The sequence below is a fragment of the Salmo salar genome, chromosome ssa06 (genome assembly GCF_905237065.1).
Source record: "Salmo salar chromosome ssa06, Ssal_v3.1, whole genome shotgun sequence".
NCBI classification, from domain to species: domain Eukaryota; kingdom Metazoa; phylum Chordata; class Actinopteri; order Salmoniformes; family Salmonidae; genus Salmo; species Salmo salar.
Window position 1 is genome coordinate 85488456 of NC_059447.1, and position 12053 is coordinate 85500508.

Here is a 12053-nt window from a genome sequence, read left to right on the forward strand (position 1 = left end):
GGACATAGCGTAAGACACCACACTTCGTCATCCATCCATCTCCCCATTTTGATGGCTAGTGGGTGGGCGGAGGTGTAGCACACGCTGTCATATGGCAGTATTGCAAATGTTTCTAACAGGACTTGTGTTGTGTGAAGAGATCCACCAGGAAATTCCTCAATACAGTGCATTTGGAAAGTATTCAGACCCTTTCACTTTTTCCACATTTTGTTACAGCCTTATTTTAAAATGGAATGAATAAATATATGTCCTCATCAACTACACACAATACCCCATAATGACATCACAATACCCAATAGTGACATCACAATACCCCATAGTGACAAACCGAAAACGGGTTTTTATACCTTATTTAAATAAGTATTCAGACCCTTTGCTATGAGACTCGAAATTGAGCTCAGGTGCATCCTTTTTCCATTGATCATCCTTGAGATGTTTCTACAACTCTATTGGAGTCCACCTGTGGTAAATTCAATTGATTGGACATGATTTGGAAAGGCACACACCTGTCTATATAAGGTCCCACAGTTGACAGTGCATGTCAGAACAAAAACCAAGCCATGAGGTCAAAGGAATCGTTCGTAGAGCTCCGAGACAGGATTGTGTCGAGGCGCAAATCTGGGGAAGGGTAACAAAACTTTTCTGCAGCATTGAAGGTCCCCAAGAACACAGTGGCCTCCATCATTCTTAAATGGAAGAAGTTTGGAACCACCAAGACTTTTCCTAGTGCTGGCCGCCCGGCCAAACTGAGCAATCTGGGGAGAAGGGCCTTGGTCAGGGAGGTGACCAAGAACCCGATGGTCACTATGAAAGAGCTCCAGAATTCCTCTGTAGAGATGGGAGAACCTTCTAGAAGGACAACCATCTATGCAGCACTCTACCAATCACTCCTTTATGGTAGTGGCCAGACAGAAGCCAATCCTCATTAAAAGGCTCATGACAGCTCGCTTGGAGTTTGCCAAAAGGCACCTAAAGGACTCTCAGACCATGAGAAACAAGACTCTCTGGTCTGATGAAACCAAGATTGAACTCTTTGGCCTGAATGCCAAGCATCACATCTGGAGGAAACCTGGCACCATCCCTACGGTGAAGCATGGTGGTGGCAGCATCAGGCTGTGGGGATGTTTTTCAGCGGCAGGGACTGGGAGACTAGTCTGGATCGAGGGAAAGACGAACGGAGCAAAGTACAGATTGATCCTTGATGAAAACCTGCTCAAGAGCACTCAGGACCTCAGATTGGGGTGAAGTTTAACCATTCAACAGGACAATGACCCTAAGCACACAGGCAAGACAACGCAGGAGTGGCTTCGGGACAAGTCTCTGAATGTCCTTGAGTGGCCCAGCCAGAGCCCGGACTTGAACCTGATCTAACATGCAGAGACCTGAAAACAGCTGTGCAGCGACGCTCCCCATCCAACCTGACAGAGCTTGAGAGGATCTGCAGAGAAGAATGGGAGAAACTCCCCAAATACAGGTGTGCCAAGCTAATAGCGTCATACCGAAGAAGACTCAAGGCAGTAATCGCGGTGCTTCAACAAATTACTGAGTAAAGGGTCTGAATACTAATGTAAATGTGATATTTCAGTTTTTTTTATTTTGAATACATTTGCAAAAATGTCTAAACACCTGTTTTTCATTGTGGGCTATTGTGTGTAGATTGATAAAGGGGAAAAAAATGATTTTAATCCATTTTAGAATAAGGCTGTAACGTAACAATGTGGAAATAGTCAAGGGGTCTGAATACTTTCCGAATGCAATGTATGTATTCAATCCAGCAATTATTCTCCAATATTAGGTTTAGTTTATTTGCACCAAAGAAAATAAAGGATAAACAACAATACAGATAAAAACGGTATGCAGGTTGGAACGCAAAGGGCTTAATATAGATACAAGAACCCTTGAAGGGACTTTTTGGTGGGAAACACGTATCTTCTTTACAGGCTGAGAATAGGCCATAATGAGTAGGTTATCTATTGATACTCCCTTTGAGGTACATCAACAGTACAGTACAGCAGCTACAAATGGAATACCGCATTCCTATTGGACCTTACTGGGCCAAGACTCTCTATATAGAAAATAAACCCTCTGTCTCCTGATAGGACACAAAGCCAGAGTGTATGGGGGCATGGAGGGAAAATCCTCTCTGTCACCCCACAGAGGGAGGTGACGAATAAGGAGCTGTGGCAGAGGATGTTACCTCCAGGAGCCGCCACAATGTGCAGCCGCCGACACCTGTTACCCAGCATGCCCCTAAAAGGAGAGAGAGGCGCCAATCAGAGCAAAGTTACCGCCCGGCTGCTGCCACAGGCTGTCCCCAAGACCCGTTGAGCCAAGCCGAGCAGACGGGGAGAAAGGGGAGGGTCTGAACTCTGGACCCTCTCTCTCTCTGTCTCTCTCCCTGCCCCCCCTCTCTTAACTTCTAACCCCCCTTCCTACCCTCTGTCACTCTCTTAACCCCCCCTCCCCTCAGCTGTCTGGCATGTTTCTGGCTCTTCACTCTCAAACATACCACATCGGCTCTTTGCTGCAAAATGTACACAGGCACTCTCCCACCACAGGCACTCTCCCACCACAGGCACTCTCCCACCACAGGCACTCTCCCACCACAGGCACTCTCCCACCACAGGCACTCTCCCACCACAGCAGCGCCGGATTAACAAGTCATAGGCCCTGGGCTCCCTTTCTATTTTGTTAGTCACTCTTACTCAGATATCATTAACATGACAAAATGTGTAGAATTGCAGAAAATTTGCTTTAAAACGGCAACTTCTTCGATATGTCCCATGGCAAAATGTGTAGAATTGGGCTCAGCGGATTCAGGCCCTGTGAAACCCTGCATTCATCAGGCCCTGCACTACAGGCACTATCCCACCACAGACTGGACTGCCCCTCAAACCACTTCTTAATGAGACGCCCCAAGGGGGTCTAAAGTTACACCCCCACCGCCTATCCCCCCTCTGACAAACACCCCTATCTGCGCTTAGTCATATTAACATGACTGTCTCACTGGGTCATGGACAGGAGGACAGTTTCAGTGAATGGAGCTGAGATTACAAGCTTCAAGTTTCAGTTAGGCTATGTAAATACAATACAGGGTCTGTGTTAAGTTGTGACTTCAATATTTCACTCCGTGTTGGGATGAGATGACAACCGGTAGAGAGATATTGGATGATTGACGTGAATAAATGTTTTGATTGTCTGTTATGAGCCAAAAGGTGTGGGACAGGGTAAACAAATCATGCCCTTCAAAAACAGACCTGATGGATAAATAAGCTTCTGTCATATTCAGCGACAACACTTGTAGGCTATTTGAGACATACGTTCATATGCAAAAGAAAAAGATCAACATTCTCAATGTATGCTTTAGTAATTTATAATCATTATAAATATCCAAATCACTATGCAAATGATGTAAAACATGCAGATGAATTGTGTGTCCTACGTCTTTCCTTCTCTCCATTATAACACAATAACAAACCGTCTAAATCTGATAACAGTAGACAATTTTAGCTCCCCAAATCCCAAGGGCCAGAAATTCCTTGACAGTTTTGTTGCATTGTCTGAGCTAATCATAGCTAATCATCTTCCTATTTTAATAAAAGTCAAATGTCAGACTGAAAGAGAATTATTTCACATCAATCAGTTAACACCTTCATCATGACCCAACTATAATCAACCATAACACAATAATGGAAAAAAAATCTAGAAATAATCCCTTTCACTTCCCTCTGCCAACCATTCCTTATTTTTGTACCAGTCGGACAGTCAGGCAGTCAGGGGCGGTACTAGAACCCTCTGTCTCCTAGGTAACTACACTCCGTTTTAGATGGCGTCCTGTCAGGAAGGAGGCCTCTGAGTGACACAGGATAGACTTTCTAGTGAACCGTTATCTAGAAGTTCTTATTTGGGATTGTATAAACTCTTGGTCCCGCCTCCAGGCTCCAGGCCGCTGGTCCTGGGACAAGGGGGCATATTTAAGGGACACCTCTCACCCTCATCCTTTTATCCCAGTGGAAACTCCAGTCTTGGCGTACAACTTGGTGAGTGTCTTCTTTCTGCTATTGTTCATGTTCCAGTACTGTATATAACACTATTTCTCTATTGGACTCAGTACTGTATATAACACTATTTGTCTATTGGACTCAGTACTGTATATAACACTATTTCTCTATTGGACTCAGTACTGTATATAACACTATTTCTCTATTGGACTCAGTACTGCCCAGTAGCTGTAGCCGCTCTGTTTAATTAATTATTGGACTACTATAGACAGACGACGAAGACAGAGAGAGGGGTGCTGAGAGGAAGATGGCTACATGACTTGTTAGAGCTAGGAAGGATCCACACTTTGTCAGCTATTCTTAGAGAGCATTGTGCACTGTGTTGTTGTCAATTTGGAAAGGAAAGAAAGGCAAGGTTCTTGGTTTAACAGCCGGGAACTACTATTGTAATTGAAAGAGATAGCACATAGGGATCACCTGTAGAGTTAACACACTTCTAATTGGCTTTTAGAGAAGGACGTTAATGAGAGAGCTTGAGAAGGAATTGTTTTGAGAGAAATTGTGAAGGAAGAATATTAGGAGAAAGAAAGAGCTGAAGAGAAATGGATAAATGAAGGGAGTTGAATGGGGAGGAAGAGAGTGCAGGACAGCGGCAGATGCCCGGCAGCCAGGGCTTGTTGTGATTGATTGACATGCCATGCTGTTGGCAACACATGCTGGTGACAGGCCATGCTAGTGGCAACACGTGTGAACAGTGACCTGTGGCTCTCGTGGATTAGAGAGGGGGTGGTAAGACAGGGCGACAGAGTGGCCACTGTGTAGTACCAGGCCTTCTGACTCCTGACCACTGGCCAGGCAACCTGACCAGGCCACTAATGAAAGAGCTGTCATGCCTCCTGACCACTGGCCAGGTCACTAATGAAGGGAGCTGTCAGGCCTCCTGACCAGGCCACTAATGAAAGAGCTGTCAGGCCTCCTGACCACTGACCAGGCCACTAATGAAGGGAGCTGTCAGGCCTCCTGACCACTGGCCAGGTCACTAATGAAGGGAGCTGTCAGGCCTCCTGACCACTGACCAGGCCACTAATGAAAGAGCTGTCAGGCCTCCTGACCACTGACCAGGCCACTAATGAAAGAGCTGTCATGCCTCCTGACCACTGACCAGGCCACTAATGAAAGAGCTGTCATGCCTCCTGACCACTGACCAGGCCACTAATGAAAGAGCTGTCATGCCTCCTGACCACTGACCAGGCCACTAATGAAAGAGCTGTCAGGCCTCCTGACCACTGACCAGGCCACTAATGAAAGAGCTGTCAGGCCTCCTGACCACTGACCAGGCCACTAATGAAAGAGCTGTCATGCCTCCTGACCACTGACCAGGCCACTAATGAAGGGAGCTGTCATGCCTCCTGACCACTGGCCAGGTCACTAATGAAGGGAGCTGTCAGGCCTCCTGACCAGGCCACTAATGAAAGAGCTGTCAGGCCTCCTGACAACTGGCCAGGTCACTAATGAAGGGAGCTGTCAGGCCTCCTGACCACTGGCCAGGTCACTAATGAAGGGAGCTGTCAGGCCTCCTGACCACTGACCAGGCCACTAATGAAAGAGCTGTCAGGCCTCCTGACAACTGGCCAGGTCACTAATGAAGGGAGCTGTCAGGCCTCCTGACCACTGGCCAGGTCACTAATGAAGGGAGCTGTCAGGCCTCCTGACCACTGGCCAGGTCACTAATGAAGGGAGCTGTCAGGCCTCATGACCACTGGCCAGGTCACTAATGAAGGGAGCTGTCAGGCCTCCTGACCACTGGCCAGGTCACTAATGAAGGGAGCTGTCAGGCCTCCTGTCCAGGCCACTAATGAAGGGAGCTGTCAGGCCTCCTGACCAGGCCACTAATGAAGGGAGCTGTCAGGCCTCCTGACCAGGCCACTAATGAAGGGAGCTGTCAGGCCTCCTGACCAGGCCACTAATGAAGGGAGCAGTCAGGCCTCCAGGTCACTAATAAAGGAAAGCTGTCAAGCCAGGGTTGGAGGGATCAGACTCAGGAGCTGGCTGGCTGGAGGGTGATGGATAGACAGATGAAGCTGGCTGTAGGGTGATGGATAGAGTGATAGAAGAATGAAGCGATAGAGAGAGGTGGACTGGAGGGAGGTATGGAGGGACAGTAACACATGCTTTGAAGGGAGCAGTACAGCTAGGAAGGAAGGAAGGAAGGAAGGAAGGAAGGAAGGAAGGAAGGAAGGAAGGAAGGAAGGAAGGAAGGAAGGAAGGTATAGAGAGAGGGGACTGGAGCGATAGTAACACTTGCTTTGAAGGGATCTGTCAGACCATGGCTGGCGAGGGGGATGGAAAGATGGATGAAGGGATAGAGGGAAGGATGATGGAAGGATAGAGGGATGGATGGAAGGATAGAGGGATGGATGGAAGGATAGAGGGATGGATGGAAGGATAGAGGGATGGATGGAAGGATAGAGGGATGGATGGAAGGATAGAGGGATGGATGGAAGGATAGAGGGATGGATAGAAGGATAGAGGGTTGGATGAAGGATAAAGGGATGATGGAAGGATAGAGGCAGGTATGGAGAGGGACTGGAGGGACAGTAGCACATTCTGTCCAGCTCCCCTCCATGGGAAACAGGAGTTACTGTTGTGCCGACAGCTGTGGAGGGACCTCCAGGCCACCACTGTTACTTGTCAACAGACAAGCTCCTTCAGCTGTGACATAGCTCTGTTAGAGATGGGGGAGGAAAGGGGTAGAGGAGGGAGAGGGAGGGGACGTAGTGTTCCGTGTGGCTGCTTTTCGGAATGACAAGGGCCATGGCTAAGAATAGAGACGGTGGTGTGGGGGGCTCTACTATGTCCCTGTTTGGCTTTACAGGGCAGCTCTGACAAAGAGGGAGAAGATAGGTTATCAGTGGCCCGTAAGAGGACTAGGTTATTTCAACAACACTTTTGAAAAGGTCTTTCTAGGAACATTTTAAATATTTGCACTTTGAAATAGTGAAAGTATGACAACATTAAAAAAAAAACTGATATCATGACAAATAGGCAGTGCAGTACTGTTTATATAAAACCATTATGATAATATAATTCACCAGTCAGCATGTCTTTAATGTAACAGGTGCATCAATGTAGCTATAGTGCTTAACTGTTAATGCATAGAGGTAGCCTCCAGTCTAGTGATAAGCTCATGTACTGGCCAGACGGAGCTCTTACCGCTGTGTCTCTCCTCCCAACAGAAGGTCATCCAAAACAAGACCAATCATGTGTGACGACGATGAGACTACTGCCCTCGTGTGCGACAACGGCTCTGGCCTGGTCAAGGCTGGTTTCGCCGGTGATGACGCTCCCCGCGCTGTGTTCCCATCCATCGTTGGACGCCCCCGTCACCAGGTACGCTACTTGCAGAGAAAGAACGGATAGCCATTGCCGGTTACTAACGGATTTGTTTGTGTACTTATGCCATGACGTAAAAGTTCCGAGGCTATAAGGTGACATATTGTGATGTAGTGATATAGATAATGTAGTGTAGTTTACGTTTGTAGCGTTGCATTGGTAATAAGACGCACGTCTGGCCATGCGTACATTTGGGGTAAAGTTTGATTCACGCGCTGTGCGTATTGCGAACCCTCCTGACATATGCTTCCTCTCTATGCAGGGTGTGATGGTGGGAATGGGACAGAAGGACAGCTATGTGGGAGACGAGGCTCAGAGCAAGAGAGGTATCCTGACTCTGAAGTACCCCATCGAGCACGGCATCATCACCAACTGGGACGACATGGAGAAGGTGGGTACGAGAGACAAAATGCTACTAGAGATATTGGACACGATTGTAAGATGATAAAAGCAGCACTTCATATCTCAAGATATACTTAGAGACAAGAAGTGAAGGATACTATCCAATATGAAGTTAAGACTTATCGACACACATAAATATTTTTAAAAAAGAACATCGGAAATATGTTTTTGAGCTAAATCATGCCAAACAGCATGACTTCAAAGGGACAGCTTAATCTTTCTCTATCTCACAATGTGTTATATTGTTCCAGAACCACGTCTCTGACCGTGTCTGTCCTCTACTTCCTCTACCAGATCTGGCACCACACTTTCTACAACGAGCTGCGTGTGGCCCCTGAGGAGCACCCCACCCTGCTCACTGAGGCCCCCCTCAACCCCAAGGCCAACAGGGAGAAGATGACCCAGATCATGTTCGAGACCTTCAACGTCCCCGCCATGTACGTGGCCATCCAGGCCGTGCTGTCCCTGTACGCCTCCGGTCGTACCACTGGTGAGAAACGAGCAGAGGAGAAAGGCTGCATACATTAACATACAATTCAGATCCAGTGCATTATTGAGTCTCATGCAACCTTTCATTACATGAATCGTAGTTTACACCATTTAAGGTAAACATAAAGCTGTTCTATTCTATTTCCTCTGGTTGTAGCACTGGTTGTACCACCGGACGTCAGACCATCACATTTACCAGAACCACAATAAACATGACATGGTGTAATGCCACAGAAGCAATATATTGACTTCTATCAAGACGTGCTTTAACATTAACAAGTGCTGCTCACATTACTCACATGATACCTTAGAGACTCTATAGGGATAGTGATCTACTACAACAGGGATAGACAACTAGATTCAGCCATGGGACGTTTTTGTCCGAGCGGATGGTCAGGGGGGCCGGAACATAATTATAATCATTTGTACACTGCATATTGACCACAGGTAAGCCCAAAAAGTTTCAGACCTTCATTACATTGAGACACCATCACATATGTCTCTCTTTTATTAGTGGGAATACTTGGGAACATAATTTGCTGAATTCCTGGTGATTTTGCAGTCTTAAAAAAATATATATTAGAATTTTTTACTAAAAACTTTGGGGGAGCAAAAAAAAAATCTCTTGCGGCCCAGTATTTAGTTTAGTGCAGGGGCCATCTGTTGCCGACCGCTGCACTACCATATCCAGCCACAAGTTATATGTGAAAAGCAGTAGGTCCGTGATCTGTGTCCACCTCCATCCTTTCCTCAGGTATTGTTCTGGACTCTGGTGATGGTGTGACCCACAACGTGCCCATCTATGAGGGTTATGCTCTGCCCCACGCCATCATGCGTCTGGATCTGGCGGGTCGCGACCTCACTGACTACCTGATGAAGATCCTGACAGAGCGTGGCTACTCCTTCGTTACCACCGGTAAGATGGACACATACAGAATAAAGTTATAGAGACAAGATGAGAGAACATCTTTGAGGCTCTACGTAGCGTCTATGAGGCTCTATGTAGCCTTTATGTAGCGTCTAATGTAGAACTTGATTCACCAACACTCTGAATCTTCTATTCTAACAGCCGAGCGTGAGATCGTGCGGGACATCAAGGAGAAGCTGTGCTACGTGGCCCTGGACTTTGAGAATGAGATGGCCACCGCTGCCTCCTCCTCCTCTCTGGAGAAGAGCTATGAGCTGCCTGACGGTCAGGTCATCACCATCGGCAACGAGCGTTTCCGCTGCCCTGAGACCCTCTTCCAGCCTTCCTTTATTGGTGCGTATCTCCCTCCCTCTCTCTCCATGGTCTGACAGATCCCTTCTCTCTCTCTCTCTCTCTCTCCTCTACCTCTCTCTCTCTCCTCCTCTACCTCTCTCTCTCTCCTCCTCTACCTCTCTCTCTCTCCTCCTCTACCTCTCTCTCTCTCTCTCTCTCTCTCTCTCTCTCTCTCTCTCTCTCTCTCTCTCTCTCTCTCTCTCTCTCTCTCTCTCTCTCTCTCTCTCTCCTCTCTCTCTCTCTCTCTCTCTCTCCCCTCCTCCTCTACCTCTCTCTGTACCTCTGGTTGATCTATTCCTTACCTAACCTTACCATGTAGCTTTCCACACACTTACTTTCACATTAGACTCCATTAGACTGGAGCTCCCGAGTGGCGCAGCGGTCTAAGGCACTGCATCTCAGTGCTAGAGGTGTCACTACAGACCCCGGTTTGATTCCAGGCTGTATCACAACTGGCCGTGATTGGGAGTCCCATAGGGTGGGGCACAATTGGCCCAGTGTTGTCCGGGTTTGGCCGGGGTAGGTCGTCTCCCTCTCTTTCTTCTCCTTCATTTTTTAAGAAATTAATTTGTTGAAAACTGTTCAGTTATTGTCTTTCTCTCTCTTTGAGTCAACTACTCACCATTTATTCACTGCGGTGCTAGCTAGCTGTAGCTTATGCTTTCAGTACTAGATTCATTCTCTGATCCTTTGATTGGGTGGACAACATGTCAGTTCATGCTGCAAGAGCTCTGATAGGTGGGAGGACGTCCTCCGGAAGTTGTCATAATTACTGTGTAAGTTTATAGAAGGGGGTGAGAACCATGAGCCTCATAGGTTTTATATTAAAGTTGATGTACCCAGAGGAGGATGGAAGCTAGCTGTCCTCCGGCTATACCATGGTTCTACCCTACAGAGTGCTGCTGAGGCTACTGTAGACCTTCATTGCAAAACAATGTGTTTTAATCAATTATTTGGTGACGTGAATATATTTAGTATTGTTTTATCTAAAAAGGAAACGTTTTTTAAATGTTACCATATATGTTACAGCACTGCTCTGCCCTCTAGTCTCCAATGGACAATACATTCTGTTACAGTTACAGAGTCCACATACGTAGCCATTTACTGTGAGCATCATCTATTCCTTACCTTTCTAACTCCTGTTGGTCACCTAGGGTCCTGTCTGTAGAGGTGTCGTTGCTCACTAAGTGTCTCTTCTCATCTCACCTGCTCAGGTATGGAGTCCGCTGGTATCCATGAGACCGCCTACAACAGCATCATGAAGTGCGACATTGACATCCGTAAGGACCTGTACGCCAACAACGTCCTGTCAGGAGGTACCACCATGTACCCTGGTATTGCTGACCGTATGCAGAAGGAGATCACCGCTCTGGCCCCCAGCACTATGAAGATTAAGGTGGGGGAACACTTCTATTCAACACAGGAGGAACTCTGTTCCAATGTCCACCAGGGTTGGGGTGAATTTCATTTCAATTCCAGTCAATTCAGCAAGTACAATGAAATTCCAATTCTCTTCAATGCTTTTCAATTAAGAAAATTTGGAATTTGGAATTGGAATTTGGTGTCCACACTAGGGCACGACTTATGAACGAAGCCATGTCTTGGGCGTGTATTCTAAATGGTATGATAGTATGGAGTAGTTCCAACAATATCAGAGCCTTGGATAAGCTGTAGGTCTACAGGATTTGTGTTCGGCAATACATGGGAACACACAACTCTGGTTAAAATAAGCAACACTGTCTGTCCACTGTGCTAGAGAGCAGCAACAACTTCTGAAGAGTTCTTAACCTACCCTCTACATTTCCTTCCATACAATCCACTACAATATCATGCTAAAAATTGCATTTTGACTAGAGTGGTTAACTCTGTATACCCACAGCTCTTATTCAAATAAGAAACACTTGTACACTGCACTGTGCAGGAAAGGACAATAGCCTCTGAGTTCTTAACCGACCCTCCACATCTCCTCCTCTCCTGTAGATCATCGCTCCCCCCGAGCGTAAGTACTCGGTCTGGATCGGCGGGTCCATCCTGGCCTCTCTCTCCACCTTCCAGCAGATGTGGATCAGTAAGCAGGAGTACGACGAGGCAGGTCCTTCCATTGTCCACAGGAAGTGCTTCTAAAACATCCCATCTTCCCACACCTCCTCCGTACACATTCACCCTCCTTCTGTTGTTTGCATTTCTACCTTGTCTTGTGCTGTATATACAGTTGTAATAAAATAGTTGTCTGTAACAATAATCACTGAGATACTCGTTGTTGGTCATCTGTTGCTGGGTTTGAGGGAACACACATTCAGAATACATAAAATTGTCAAATTATAATGGTGATTAGACCAAAGCATTTGGCCCCTCAGTTATATTACTGTTGTAATTAAATCATCATCCACCACATCATGAAATTATAGGCAAAGCTCCCAAATGAAGATGCTGGTAACAGTGTAACAGTTCAACACAACGACTAGTAGGCCTACATCCAAATATCACACAATATTGTTTCCTTCATC

At 46.7% G+C, this 12053-nt stretch overlaps 1 protein-coding gene across 1 annotated transcript; it reads left to right on the plus strand.

The window, feature by feature from the left end:
- The first annotated feature begins 3919 nt into the window (after nt 1-3919).
- On the plus strand, nt 3920-11795 carry actc1a (actin alpha cardiac muscle 1a). The gene is made up of 8 exons (XM_014206113.2): nt 3920-4040; nt 7238-7391; nt 7657-7785; nt 8091-8286; nt 9040-9201; nt 9355-9546; nt 10761-10942; nt 11527-11795. The coding sequence occupies exons 2-8, from the start codon at nt 7263-7265 to the stop codon at nt 11668-11670; spliced, it is 1134 nt and encodes a 377-aa protein (XP_014061588.1). The 5' UTR covers nt 3920-4040; nt 7238-7262; the 3' UTR covers nt 11671-11795.
- The last annotated feature ends 258 nt before the right edge of the window (nt 11796-12053 follow it).

Bases quoted from the DNA above. Each gene is read 5' to 3' on its own strand.
- actc1a (XM_014206113.2), top strand. From the start codon at position 7,263: ATGTGTGACGACGATGAGACTACTGCCCTCGTGTGCGACAACGGCTCT. The intron at 7,392-7,656 runs GTACGCTACTTG...CTCTCTATGCAG, and splicing joins TTGGACGCCCCCGTCACCAG to GGTGTGATGGTGGGAATGGG. The intron at 7,786-8,090 runs GTGGGTACGAGA...TTCCTCTACCAG, and splicing joins ACTGGGACGACATGGAGAAG to ATCTGGCACCACACTTTCTA.